This window comes from Micromys minutus, assembly GCF_963924665.1.
Source record: "Micromys minutus genome assembly, chromosome: 11".
Lineage (NCBI taxonomy): Eukaryota > Metazoa > Chordata > Mammalia > Rodentia > Muridae > Micromys > Micromys minutus.
Window position 1 is genome coordinate 15,420,598 of NC_137980.1, and position 15,252 is coordinate 15,435,849.

The 15,252-nt window shown below is 46.5% G+C and overlaps 1 protein-coding gene across 1 annotated transcript; it reads right to left on the minus strand.

Annotated features, from left to right (window-relative positions):
• Window positions 1-2,898: 2,898 nt before the first annotated feature.
• LOC308427344 (S-methylmethionine--homocysteine S-methyltransferase BHMT2) lies at window positions 2,899-15,117 on the minus strand (the record flags this gene model as incomplete). The annotated part of the gene is made up of 8 exons (XM_080925499.1): window positions 2,899-2,980; window positions 4,812-5,040; window positions 5,642-5,824; window positions 6,180-6,327; window positions 8,089-8,280; window positions 10,361-10,452; window positions 12,039-12,171; window positions 15,085-15,117. The coding sequence occupies 8 exons, from the start codon at window positions 15,115-15,117 to the stop codon at window positions 2,899-2,901; spliced, it is 1,092 nt and encodes a 363-aa protein (XP_080781625.1).
• Between the last annotated feature and the right edge of the window lie 135 nt (window positions 15,118-15,252).

The window sequence follows — 15,252 nt, forward strand, 5'->3', positions numbered from 1 at the left end:
AGACCGCTACAGTGTACTTATATATAATAAATAAATCTTTAAAAAAAAGAAGAAGAAGAAGAATGTTTGCAGTCAGGTGCGTTCATGAATATCTGTAATCTCAGGACTCAGGACGTTGAAGCAGAAGAAGGTTGTTCAGCAGTTCAAGGTTGGCCAGGACCTCACAATCGGGCACTGTCTCAAAACATTTTTTTTTTAATTTAATTTGTGGCTTGGAGGTATAGCTCAGTAGTAGAGTGCCTAGTTAGCATGTGCAAAGTCGTGTTCAACCCCGAGCACCCAAAGTACCTAAACTTTACTGGTGTGTAAGTTTGGTGTGTCTGCTTATCTCTTGGGAGCCTTATCAACTCTAATGTCACCAGCTTCTTAGGCAAGGCCTCTGAAACTGTACACCCAAAGCGAGACCTGCATGTTTAACAACGTGAGGTGACTTTTGTCCTATCGATAACGTTCCAGCTACACATCATCAAACAAAACAGCACACATTCAACAGTCTTCTTGACCCGATTTTCAGTGGCTCAGCGTGTTTCATGAAGGGAGCACAGGGCACAGGCTGCTCACACCAGTCCTTGTTACCTTCATCTTCCCCTATTCCTTCTGAACATCTGTTTAAGTTTCGTTTTCTTACTATTATCCTGGAATGTCCCCATTCTGAACAATACATTCTGCAGTGGTCACAGCTGCCAACTTGGAAAGCTGACATATGGCCTTATGCCTTCTTAAGCTACTCTTAGCTCATTTAAGCCCCAGCGGACTTTCCTTTTTTTATAGGTTGATGGACCTCGATGTAAAAACACATCTTCACCATCCACTATACGCCAGCTGTATTTTCATCTTGTTCCATCGTTTCCATCCCTAAAGCTACAGAACTAAATGAAAGGGTTGTGCAGACCCCAGAAGGGGCAGCCCTTGCCCTGTGTAGCCTTTTCACTCTCCCTTCTAATAGTGCCTTACACGTCCCTCTTCACATGACCTTAACCTAGTCAGCAAGGCCACCTCATGCGCTGACACAGGCAGGAGCTTTGATCTGTGGGGAGTCAGCATAAGGACAAGGGGACTTCCCCTGCTCACACACACACTGCGCAGTAAGTGGGCAGCGAATGCCAGACACTGCTTAAAGCTTTTTAATCCTCACACTGTCTCTGTGAGGATGCTTCTACTGTTTCAGAGAAGAGAATGCTGACAGGGAACTTAAGTGACTGTCACACAGATGGCATGACAAATGACACTGTTAAACTCATTGGTTTGGAAAAAAAGAGATCTAGGAAACCTAACAGCGATCTTTAAAAAAAGGGGGGGATTTATTATTATTATTATTTATGTGTGTGAGTCTTTGTGCACCATGTGTGTGCAAGAGCCCGAAGAGTCAAGAAAAGAACATAAGACCCCCCCCCCAAGCAAATTAAGAGACTGTCATGGTCCACCTTGAGGGTGCTGGGAATGGAACCAAGGTAGAGCATGCTGCTCTTAACCACGGAATCACCTCTCCCCGACCTCTGAGGGCTGTTGTTGAGTAGAAAGAGCTGCTGAGTGGAAAGGATAGTAGCTCGCTCTATGGATTTCCCAAGCCTGATGTTTGGACCAAGTGAAGGCCATAGTGAGTGGACGTGTGGTTACTGTGGAGTTCCTTTCTCAGAATGAGATGTGTCTTGGGAAGGAGCAGGTGATCTTTAGAGGAGATGAGGTTACGGGATGCTCTGGAGAATGAGTCCTGGCTGGAGAGGTTTGCAAAGGAAGTTGGGCATTCTATCGGTGGCTTAGATTGGTCACCCTTGAGGACTCCAAGGCCTTGCTATGATTATGGACAACTCACTCTCTAACTGCATCCACCGCATTCCGCCAGGTGGAACTGGTGGATGAATCCCAGATCCTTGGCATTATAGAAGCAGTGGCGTCAGGACTGAAGGATTGGTCCAGTCTCAAGGAAGGGGATCAAAATTCCTTAAACTCCATACTTCACATTCTAGAAAGTACTTGAAGGGGGGAATTGGAAAGAGTTTGACAGAACGTGATAGACGTAAAAGGTGACAAGCAACGCACCTTCATTAGCATTGTTCCTGAAGAATCGGCATTTAAACCACAGCAAATTTTAGGAAAGGGAAATTATTTGTAATCTTACTCATTGTTACATGCTGCTACATTGTAGCAAAAAAAAGTAGGGCAGAGTGTACAAAACAAACAGGAACGGAGAAAGTGCTAGAACAAGATGAACTTGATCTCTGACTTCTAAAATGGTCCAAGGTTCATGAGGTTTAGTTAGTAAGTGTTAGTAAGTGTTTCTCTGAGCATTGGTGATTATGTTTGCTATGATGCTAAACAGAAATATAAGCAGTGTGTTATATGGTCCTCGGCCGTCAGTGGTTTATAATCTAGCTATGCGCAATTATAAAGTTGTATTTAGAAATTCTAGGACCTTAAAGCAAAATTCATCTTTGAAAGCAAAGCATCGTGGTTGTTCAGTCATCCTGCCATTGCTCAAAACAGCTTTGTCATCTCTTCTACTGAGATTGTCGCTCAAGTACCTAGCTTAGACACCAGAATTATTCATCGAGGTCAAAGGTCGCTTCTTGCTGATTTTTGATTGAGAATGTCAAATTCACCCTGTGAGCCAACTGTGGCCATGCCTGATGATTTCAAATGGCAGCCCTGTGGCATTACTAGGCAGAGGGGAAGTGTGTGAGGGGTGGGTGGGGGTGGGGTCTGGTGCCTTTGCATCTCCACTGCATCTGATGAGCATGCTCAGAAGTGATGTGTCACTCAAACTGAAGGGACCGCAGCTCATATATGCTCATAGGCCAGAAGAACAGGGCAGGCTGAGGACAGCGAGGAAGGTTCCAGATGGGGCTTGAGGCCATCTCCTCCTCTTCTGTCACTTCTGAGTTTTCTGTCATTGCTTTATCATGCATCTGGCTTTGATAGGGAAGGACAGAGAGGTCTTCCTGAAGCTGGCAGCAGGTTCTCCCAGTGTTCCCGTCTAGCCCTGGGTGTGGAAAGTATGCACCATTAAGTTAAAAATCCAAACTCAATTTTACACACCCCCCCTTTTATGAGTGTGTATGTGTGTGTGTGTGTGTGTGTTAAAGAGGAAGAGGAATGAATGAAAGAAGAAAGGAAGGAAGGAAGAAAGAGAGAGATAGACTAAGGCAGAACTTCTGTTTCAACATATAGCCAGAAGAACTCTGCATATTTCTGCCAGTTGCTTTTCACATGTGCATGTGGTATGTGTACATGTGTGTGTTCATGTGCATATGTGTATATGTGTGTGTGCACACTCAGAGGCCAGCTGACTTTCCCAGTCATTTTGTATTTTATTTTTTGAGACAAGGTCTTTGATAACATGCTCATGAATTCAGTTAGTTAGCTGGCCAGTGGTGCCAGTCTCCCAGGCACCAAGACCAAGACTTCAGATGTGCACCCCTGTGCTTGGCTTTTGTCTGGGTTTTGGGGGTCTGAACTCAGGCCCTCACTACTTTTATTGCAAATCATCACTGACTGAGCCATCTCCCTAGGCCTGTTTCTGTTGGAATGATGTTTTTGTACCCTGTGTGAAGATACATCTTCGTTCTTCCTTGACTACCTAAGGCACCTTCTCTCAGTTAAAATAAAAAAATGTGCATCCTATAACAAAAGGCAGGATCATAAGGGGGACATCGGCAGAGAGAGGAACTATGGGAAACGGTCAGAGATGACAAAATGGCCATCAAAACAAAGTTGGACTTCAGAAACTGAGGAGAGGTAACCAGCCACATGGCAGAACAGATTATATGAGTCACAAGCTAGTTGGGAACAAGCTTAGCTTAAGGCTTAGGCATGGATAAATTTAGTCTTCCTGACATTATTCAGGGCAAGGACAGGCATAGAAAAGCCTAAATGGTTACATATTTCTATAGTTTTATCCTCTTACTGGTCCCTAGGCTTCAGGCCACCTTTCAGAAACAATGTATTTCTTTTATAGGCCTTCTTCCTCTCATTGTTGTTGTTATTATTATTGTTGTTATAATATTTCATCCTGAAATATCCAACACAGTCTTCCTAACTCTACTCAGAATTTTAGTGAATCAAGAAGTTGTTTAGATAATTTTAAATCTAATGAGACAAGAAAAAATTTTTCCACAAAGTAACCAAGAACAGAGTACAAATGACTTTTTCTTTTAAGACAAAGGAAAAAAGAATCCAGGGTTCCTGGGCAAAAGAAAGAAAGAAAGGGCAAGAGAGATGCTCCAGAGGTCCTGAGTTCAAATCTTAGCAACCACATGGTGGCTCACAACCATCTGCAATAAGATCTGATGCCCCTTTCTGGTGTGTCTGAAGACAGCTACAGTGTACTTATAGATAATAAATAAATAAATATAATGTATCTTGAAACGAATCAAAACCTTCATTGAATACTCCATCTACTGACAGCTTGATGTTGGACTTTGGAACTCTATCAGTTTTTGGGGGGTTGCTTGTTTGTTTTGAGATAGGGTCTCATTCGGTAGCTGTGGCTGGTCTGGAGCTTATGTAAGACCAGGCTGGCCTCGAACTCACAGAGACTCTGCATATCTTTGTTTCATGAGAGCTTTGATTAAAGGTAGAGGTCACCACTCGACACTGCTGGTTCTAAATGTATGTAGACACTCAGTTGATGGGATTTTAGATGGGCTGACCAGACCTCCCCTGGGAATGGGGCGTGGCAGCCTGGCTGCTTTCCTTCTGTCTTACCTTGGCCCTGCTTGAGTTCTCATGCTTTGTACATGCATGCGTTTATATATGGCAATACAGAAAATGGGTTAGTGAGGAATTACAAGTACAACTTAAAAACAGCCCACCTTGCTCTGATCCAGGGTTTGGTGTGCATGTCCAAACCACTTCCCCAGCTGCCATGTTTTTCTGAAGCTGGTGGCAAAAATCCCCTCTCTGGGGCCAGCTCCTCCGCAATCGCCCTGATGTGGTAGGGCTCAAATCCGCAGCAGCCGCCAATGTACCTGACCCCCAGGTTGTAGGCCTCTCTGGCATATTTTTGAATATCCCATCTGGTGGCAACCCTTGGCTCCAGGCCTAGAATACAATGATTTTGATGTTTCTGTTACCACCTCTGCTGTGATTTAACGTGAAATGTTCCCCCCATGGGCTCATGTCTTTGAAAACAATGTCCCAGTTATGGAATATTGGGACATGTTGTAAAATCTTCAGAGGTAGATCCTCGCTGGAGTAAACGGATCACCTTGGGCAACCCCAGATCCTGGTTTCATTCAGTTTCCGGGCTATGGAGGTCCTGTGACCAGCAACCTCACTCTTCTGTGGCCATACCTTCCCACTGTGATCAGCTGCATCCCCTCTGACTCTGAGCCACAATAAATCCTTTCTCCCTAAAGTGGCATCTGGTCAGGTATTTGGTAAAAACAAGAAAGAATAGACAGTACAGCCCCATTTTTCAAGTGACAGGTTCTTGACTGGCTGGGTTTTCTCCTCACCTCATCCCCACATGCCCATCCCAGAAAGAAAATTAATATAAATGCTTGAAAGGTTATGCATTCCTTAGCTAGCTTCTGTTTGGTTAACACTAAAAGTTCTTTTCTTACATGGCCTGATGTTATAAAATTGTACTAACTTAATCACAATAAGAAATGTAAGGGGCTTTATATGCACCCAAACTGACCGAAGGGGTATTCTGGGAGGTCCACAAACCCTCCCTTGCCACAGTCCAGTGTGTGGAAACCCAAGCACTGGACCATAAGGTGAGCTTGCAGGCCAGCATTCGTGAGACCCTCCTTCATGAGCTTCATGGTCTGCAAGCTGGTCCAGGGCCCAAACCGGCAGTTGACCCCAATGATGTTCGCCCCTGTGCAAGGCAAGAAAGAACCATTACAACTTACGGAGCATTCCTCTGCTTGGTCATTCTTTTTCCAACAGTTAGAAGCCACGCTGGTTGTGGTGTCTGCCTGTGATTAGAGCATCAGAGAGCAGGGCGGTAGCCAACTCAACAATGACCGGTGTAGGCTACAATGATCAGAAAGGATTCAATCTCATTTCAAATCAATCAATCAGTCTTAGAAGCCAGCTTAGAGATTAGTTACACTAGGATTCATAAACACAACTCTTCCTTTTCGTTCTTTTATTTCTCGGGCAATATTAGTGAATTTTTCTGCACTTCCCAAGCAGCCACTGCCCTGCCCATCTAGACACAGGCCATTTACCTGCTCTCGCCAGTTTCACCGCACACTCTCCGGGTGGTACGTCGTGCATGTCCCCCTGTGGGCCGATGCACATGGTCACAGCCACAGGTGTCCCCACCTCTCTCAAGACTTCCACAGCCCACACGGCTTCTTCCACATGCTCAAAATACTAAGAGATGGCACTTTTTAAAATTGGCCTCAAGTTAAAGTAGATTCCTGAGTGACAGATCCCACATGCTGTAGAACTGTTGCAAAAATGCCCAAGCAGATAGCCTGTGACACAGCATTTGAAGAGGTGTGTCTCCAGCAGATTATGTGAATGACAACTTTCTGAGTAAATGTCCTTTAATCAGAATATCTGGAGCTTTTTTTGGGTGTCAGTATTTGGTGACATTGTGACTGTTAGTAAAACAAAATCATGCCATTTTAAAGGTTGGTGTTCTGGCTGGTTTTGTGTCAACTTGACACAAGCTGGAGTTATCACAGAGGAAGGAGCCTCAGGTGAGGAAATGCCTCCATGAGATCCAGCTGTAAGGCATTTTCTCAACTAGTGATCAAGGGGGGAGGGCCCAGCCCATTGTGGGTGGAGCCATCCCTGGCCCCGCCCATTGTGGGTGGAGCCATCCCTGGGCTGGTAGACCTGGATTCTATAAGAAAGCAAGCTGAGCAAGCCAAGGGAAGCAAGCCAGTAAGTGACATCCCTCCATGGCCTCTGCATCAGCTCCTGCTTCCTGACCTGCTTGAGTTCCTGTCCTGACTTCCTCTGGTGATGAACAGCAATGTGGAAGTGTAAGCTGAATAAACCCTTTCCTCCCCAACTTGCTTCTTGGTCATGATGTTTTGCGCAGGAATAGAAACCCTGACTAAGACAGTTGGCTTTAAAAGACAGTTATCTATTTAAATTTAAAAATTTGAAGAAACAAACACCTTTGTCAAAGAAAGCCGATGTGCTATCTCTTGCACCACAGAATAACCTATGAATAAACATTTTAGTTATTGATTTGGGGATCATCTTATGAAACTGGGGTTAACACTGAAAATTTTTTTTATCATATATTATACTTGACAGTGTTTTTCATATCACTTCTAGTTAGGATTCCTAGGAGGCCCATGAAGCACAAAAGGAAAAGTAGAAAGATGTTTCCAGAAAATTAGACTATGGAGCATGAAATGGAGCCACCGTGGATGTCCTTGCTGATGGTGCCTACCGTGGTTTGTCTGGAGAACTCATGGCAGCTGTAGGGGTGCTTCCCAGGAGCCTCCTTTGGTGCCATCCTTAAAAAGGTGACCTAAAGGAACTGGACAGGAGCCAGCAGCAACCTCCCTGTGACTTCGCCTTTTTGTTTGTTCTTGTTATTTTGTTTAAGGCAGAGTTTCTTTGGATAGTCCTTGGCTGTCAAGAAACGTTCTCTGTGGACCAGGCTGGCTTTGAACTCTGAGATCTGCTGGCCTCTACCTCCCCAGTGCTGGGATGAAAGGTGTGTGTCATCACACCAAGTTTCTTTCTTTACTCTTGAAAGAAGTTCTACAGACTCCCATTGAGGAATGAAAAAGACAACCAGGTCAGGCTGTGAAAACAGTGGCACCATGTTCCTACCCAACTGGAGAGCACAGTTCTCGGAATGCAGTTTCCTAGAACCTATAGCGAGGCGCAGACCATCCCAGGCCTTAAACTGGTTTGTACTAGCGCACAGAGTGTTGGAGAAATAGAAGTAGCTGGACAGCTATTTTTGTTGTTGTTGTTCCAAAACCTGAGTTGAGGGCTTGATACCAGGCAACAACAACTGCACTGGGAAATCAGGGAGAGAAGGGAGAGTCCTTCCTGTCCAGTCAGAGAGCTGTAGTGTGTTAACCTAAACCTCTGACCGTCCACACACAGGAAGTAAAGGCACAGGGCAGCCCGGTCCAATTCCTCTAAGAGCACTCTTACCTCTGCAATCAGGAAGTCCACCTTTTTCATGGCAAAAACTTCTAGCTGTAGCCGAAAAATGTTTTTAATTCTAGTTTCATCCTTGTGGTACTTGTACAGTGATGTCTGGCAGATGCCCCCTGCCACCAAAGCATCCCTTCCATCAGCCACCTCCTGGGCCAGGTCACAGGCAGCTGCATTCACGGCTTCCCACTGAGAGCAAGAACAGAAACATGAGCCTAGTGTTATAAATAGTGTTATAAAGTAAGTCACCAAGGGAGCAAGTCAGGCCTGCAAACTGCCATTCGAGAAGTGAACATAGCTTCCTCTGTTCCCAGTGACGTGTGTGTGTGTGTGTGTGTGTGTGTGTGTGTGTGTGTGTGTGTGTGTGTGTGAGAGAGAGAGAGAGAGAGAGAGAGAGAGAGAGAGAGAGAGAGAGAGAAGTCAACACCGGGTGTCTTCTTCATTGTCCTCTGCATTATTTTCTTGAGACAGTTCTCCCACTAAGTCTGGATCATATGGATTTAGTGAGCTTGACTGACCAAAGAGCTTCAGGGATCTGCCTGCCTCTGTCTACCCTCAACCCTGATGATGGGGGTTGCAGACAGATACGCACCAAGGCACTGGCTTTTACATGGGTTCTGGGGATCTGAAAGTCTTTGTGCTTTTACAGCAAGTCCTTTATTGACGGAGCCATCTTCTCAGCCTCACCAGTGACTTCGTATTCCCATTATTGTTAATATCCATGCTGGATTTTTAGAACACAAATTTAGACTAATTATGAGGTGTGGTGGCTCTCCTCCTCCTGTTCTTCTTCTTCTTCCTCTTCCTCTCTGATGATATGGAATATGGGTATTTTGCCTACTCTTATGTCTGTGTGCTGTATGTGCACCTGATGCCTTTGGAGACTGGAAGAGGAGGACATCAGATCCCCAGAAACTGGCATTGCAGACAATTGTAAGATGGCCATGTGGGTACTGGGAATTGAATTTGAATTGTCTGGGAAAGCAATATGTCCGCTTAGCCATTCAGCCATGCTTGAGTCCCACCACACTGAATTTTAATCCCTCTCTTACAGACCATGAGCCTCTTCAGAAGAGAGTCCAAGCCTTTATATCATCTTTCTACTTAGCACAGAGAACACCACAATGATAGTGCATAGATAATCACTTGGTGGTTCCCGTGCTTCCCGTTTAGTGGGAACCAATATGTGGGTTTCCTGAATGAACATGGGCATCCATAGTCACTTATCATTAACAGCTGGCTTTGCGCACGGTTTCCCATCCTTTATCCCATCTGTTCTTCTGACAGGTCTGAGCATAGCACTACTAACTATCTTTTTCCAGAGTGCCACGTGCCATGAAGATCCGGATGGTCTTACATGAAGCCACACAGGTGGTAGACAGCAAAGTTGAGTATTAAGATTGGGTTTTGCCATTTGTAAGTCAGTGCTAAATTCCCAAGCCCCTCCCCCCTTTCTCCAGAAAGACAAGGGGTGGGGAAGAACAATGCAAAAGGCAAAAAATGATCTAGTTAAATGTTCTTTCTCCTCGAAACACCTCCGAAGGGCTTCATCACCCTTCCAACAGCCTGTTCTCTCTGGTCTTGTCCTCTTCCAACTAAACTGATGATACTCTGTTTCACACACATGTCTGTGGAATGTGAATTCACAAGAGTCAGATGTGATCTGGTAACAAGCTCAGTACAGGAGTGTAACCAGTCTTTTGGCTCCTTTATGGGTTCTCTTTTTCTTCCACCCCCTTTCCACCCTTTCAAATCTCCCTAACACTAGGTAGGAGAGAAAAATGGATAGTGGGAAAGGGGGTGGCATTATTTATTATTGGACTACCTTCTGCTGATTAGGGGTGTGGAGTTCCTTGGCAAGTTTCATCTTCACTGTCAGGATATTTAACTTCTCCTTGTTTCTTCTTTGTGCATGAGAAATTAACAAACCACAACCAAACGCCAACCAAAAATCAAACTACTACCACAACATGCTTACCTTTCAGGGCCCTAGCATGTAAATGTCCTCTCAAAAGGCCCCCAGAATTCCAAGTCACACAATAGCAGACTATCTGCTGCTGGCAAAATCATGATCCTCCTAGAGCAGGAGTCAGAACCTAGTCAGCTGTTGTGGACAATCTGAAGCAGCTCCATTTAATCCCATACCTGGGATTGCCATGTTTTGTGAAGAAACCAACGTTCTCACAACACAGGAGGCCATTTTTAACCACCTCCCACGCACGAGCAGACTCCATTCCTTGTAGCTGCTTCCTCCCCACATCCCAGTTACCTTGCTTTCCATCTTGTCTTCAGTGGCAGAAAAGGTGAATGTCTGCAAGACGTCGGCTCCTGCTCTCAAGAATTCTGTGTGAAGCTGACGAACTACCAAGCGGTTGGAAATTAGTTACAAATTAGATTCCGGAAGCATATGCCCTCAGTGGCAGCCCCCGCCCTCCTTCTCTTCCCTTCCTACCAGAACGGATTACAAATCTAGAAGTGATAAGGCAGCAGGTTAATGCCATTGCTGGATCTGTGTAGCCACACTATGGAACAGTTGGCAGGGTCCTACTGACCTGCCTCAAGTAGGTTCCATGCAGAGATTGAGACCTGGCTGGCTCCCTGTTCCCCCACCCCTTGTCTAGAGTTTATTAACACAGCAATGTGTGAAGCGTGCTGCTGGCCTATTATCACCCATGTGGGAGGAGTAAAGAAGCTCACACAGAGGGCAGCATGCCTGTGCATGACACCCACAACAGGTTGGTTCAACAGTGAGAATGGGAGAGTCATAGGTAAGCAGCCTTGGCTGCCCCTACTCTTTGGCTCACCCCTCTGGGGTAGGGAATGTAGCTCAGTTGGTAGTGCACTTCCTTAGATGCATAGAGCCCCAGGTTTGATCCTTAGTACCCTGTAAAGCAGGTATGGGAGCTCATGGCTGGAATCTTAGCACTCGGGTGGAGGCAGAGGTCATCTTAGCTACACAGCAAGCTTGAGACCAGCCCAGGATGTCTGAGACCCTGTCTAAAACAACAAAAAAGGAAAGGAAACCCCCATCTACTACTTTTCTTCCTGCCCATCACCCTCTCCCGTCTAACTCCTCATTTTCAGTTTAGCTGAAAGATCGTCCAAACATAAGAACAAAGTGAAAAATTTCTACGAAGCACCAGAGGGAAAAAAGCTGCTTGGTTCTCTACCAACGGCGAGCGAGCGTCTGAGTAACCTGGGGAACTGCAGGAAGAGCCATGGGGCTCTAAAGATACTTGGGTCATGGGGGAGTCCATCTGTCCTCCCAACTGGCCCACATCCCTGCCCCATGAGGCAGACAAAGAAGCAGGTTCTCAGTGAGGTCAAGGGACTTGACTAACGTCACACAAGCTGGCCCTGGGAAGAACCAGGCAAGGACCCCAGCTTTGCATTACATATGTCCACATGAATGAAACCAGGCAGAAATCACTCAGAAGCTGCATCTCCAGTGTGTGTCCTGATCACCTGTCGTGTTCTTTGGCGTTCTTTCCCCCACTCTAGGAAAATTAACAAAGCCAGGCAGAGTTAAAGCACCAACGTGATGCCACCAGCCAATTGCAAGGGTTTCTACACTGACTCTTGCATTTTAATTTTTCTCCAAGTCAGGAAGATGAAGGGGAGGGTCGTTCCTTTCTTCACAGTTCAGTCCCCACAGCCTGGCTGTCTGCCTCATGGATGGGGTTGGGAACACAGGATGAGTCTAAAACCATCGGTGGTTTTATGCCAGCTTAAGAAAATCCTTACAAATAGCTACAAGGGAAATATTCAAGGAATAAAAATGGAACCACCCGTATATTCCAAACAATGCTTGTTCAAGATCTGAGAAGAGAGAGACAGACAGACACAGAGAGAGACAGAAAGACAGTGAGACAGAGGAGGATTTTCCCTCATAGCGTTTAAGCCAACTGCTACGTGCACATACACCCCTCGTTGCTGTGGGCACTCACCTGCGCTTGGATGCTCTACCACTGCTTCTGGAGTCCAAAGCCCCGCCTTCACAAAGCCTCTCTTTTCCAGGGTGAAGAGAAAGCTGCCGTCCCCAACCACAACTTCCCCACAGTCCAGACGTTCCAAAATACCCTGGGGGAAGAGAATGGAGACTCACCAGGCTCCCTCCACACCCCCACCCTTTGTTTTAACATCATTTGTCATTTTAGGAATGGCAGCCTTGTGTTCTGCTGAAATTATGTCTCAGAGTGTTTCGGAAGACGTTACAGCACGGTTCCTGGCCAATCGAAATACCTGTTTTGTGCAGTCAAGGAGCAGTGGGGACTTTTTTTCTCAACTAACACTTTCCGGGTCAAACTCTACTGAAAGTGCTGATAAACCTGGCAGTCACTTTAGTTTTTCATGTCTGCTCTTCTCGGACAATGTATTAGGGCTTGGGGGTACAATATCTACAACTCCCCCATTTCACAAGCTCCTTGGCTGGCACATAACCTTGTCACACCACTGGCCAATGAGTCAAGTGGAAGACACCTGGTTTCTCTTTTCCCTTCTGACTGGAATGTCATTATGACACTTGGGTGTCGGGTCATCTTGTAGCTAAGGCTTCCCTTATGTTGCAGCTACGGATTAGTTACATTTTACTTGTGTGTGCATGTGTATTTGTGGGCATATGGGTATGGTGACCTACAAGGCCAGGGGTAGCAGATCTCTGGGAACTGATTACAGAAGGCTGTGAGCCACTGGGCATAGGAGCTGGAACTGAACCCAGGTCCTCTGGAAGAGCAACGGAGGCTCTTAACCACGGAACCACCTCCCTAGCCCCTTGGCCAACATTTAAAATTGTCTGTTTTTCTTAATTGTCACCAAAATAACTAGATTGTGAATATTTGAACCCAGGGCAGCCTGTAGCTTCCTCTTCTTGTTGGCTCCAGCACTTCACTAATTCTAATGACAGCTTCAGGGGTCAGGGACAAGGAGAGTCAAATGCAGAGGCCGTGAATCCTCCTGTGACAGTCCTCTCTTCTTTCTTACTCATTTCTAGTTTTGGCCATATACCTGTTGAGCTGAGAGAGAGGGCCTGGGGCCCCTTATACCTCTCTTTTCACTATACCAACCTGGAAACCTCTGGGTTCACCATCTGCTCTCAGGATGAGACTGTTGATCCTCAGAGGAGCCCATTTGCCCCGAGGCAGGTGGTGGACACAGTCATTTTGCCTAGAACAGCCGCCATCTATCTGCCTAGCTTCTCTGGCAGGGCAGCTTCTGTGGTTTGAGGAATGGGGTGGAGGCATCAGCTGTCCAATTGCACAACAGCAGTCAAAGGTACTGTGGACCTGTGCCTGTCAGCTAAGGAGACATAGGTCTCTCCTTCTCTTCCAGGTATATATTAACAGGGGCTAACATGTGATAATTGTGCCATTTCAGGAGCAGAGTCCCCAGAGGGATGGGGACAGAATGTTTTCAAACTCTCCTCCCCACCCCCCCTCTTTTTTTTGTTTATTTGAGACAGGGTCTCACTAAGTAGCCCTGGGTAGCCTGAGGTAAATCAGGTTAACCTCAGACTTAGAGATCTATCAGCCTCTGCTGCCTGAGTGCTGGGATTAAAGGTGTGCGTCATTACACCGGCCCCATAAAATGTGACTAGTCAGGACCGGCGCAGCCTTCAATCCCAGCGCCTTCGAGGCAGATGCAGGTGGATCTCCGTGAGTTTGAACCTGGCTTGCTATATATAGGGAGTTACAGGTCCTTCGGGGCTACAGAGACCCTATCTGAAAAGAAAAATCTCTTGTAAAAGATAAAGTTAAAATTAAAAAGCGAATTACAAGGCTTACTAGATGATTTATTGAGTAAAGGTGAGGGCTGCCAAACATTACGACTGAGTTCAGTCCCTGGTAGAGTTTAATCCTTGGGTCCCATTTGGTAGAAGGAGCAAATGAATTTCTGCAAATTGTCCTGTGACCTGTACAGGTGTATCATAGTGAACGCATGCCCATACACATACACAATAAATAAGTGCATACGTAAATATAATAAAATTAATTTAAAATGAATTGTGAAAAATGGACATACAGAATCTCAGGTGGAGGAAGGCAGCAGTGTTCCTCACATTTCAAAGAAGTCTTTTTATTAATCGCTCTTCCTACGTTTTAGCTTTTGTCATTAGAGAGCGTCTCTCAGGATCCTGACTGGTCTCCCCCAGTGTGTGGGTAATCTCTGTTGCAGTTAGGGTGAACCTGAGACATCTCAGTCCTCACTCACTCGAAGCTGTTAATGGCTGACTAACAACTTAGCTAGTGATTGAACCTGGACTTTATGAAGATCACTAATCAGTAGGTCACCCCTGTTCCCAGTTTCTTAGCTTTCGGAAAGCAGAGGCGCAAGTCCCCAGGACTCTGAATTATGTGTCCAGGTGGGCTGTTGGGGGTGGGGGGTCCTGGGAGGCCCCTCTTTCAAGTTCACACCTTTCTGGTTGTTTGACTGTCCCTTTGGCCACAAGAAGTCCTTAATGCTGTGGGAAGGGCCAGATCTGCGCGTCTGCTGAAGGCAACATACTGGCCTGCGATACCCACCCCGTGTGAACTGCACGGGCGTCCTTGCTTCATATGGGGGGGGGGGCGGTGTGAAGCCCCAGGGCCAGGCTGGTGCAGTTGCAAACCTGAGGGAAACTGACAGGAACGCCTGCAGGTGACCTCCCCCACCGCCCATGCTGCCTGTGCTCCCTTAAGAAAGAAAAAGAAGGATCCCCTGAGTCCAAGAACCTTGATCTCAGATCCCTCTTCTGTGAACACTGACTCTGAGCAGGTTGCCGGACTCTCTGGGCTTCAGTTTCCTCACCTGCAAACTGGGAATACCAGCAAACGCAGAAGCTCTGAGCTGGGTAAGGGCTCCAAGAATGCTAATCCATCCGCAATCCGGTAAACTGAGGCTCTGGACCACCCAGCCCTCTTGCCCAGCTAAGAAGACCTTACGGTTTGTCTAGTAGCTGAAGCGGGATTTGAACTCCGCCAAGAAAGTTAGAAGGCAGCTTCACGGACAGACACTCACCTTCTTAGCTCGTGGGACTCCGGCGGGTGCCATGTCGCCGTCACTGTGCAGGCGCGGGGCCCCGGTGGCACCAGTCCGGAGGCGCTGAGAAGCCGGAGCCCGCCCCTCCGTGGGAGGACCCATTCCCCCCAACCCCCATCTCCCACCCACACCCCACCCCAGCTACCT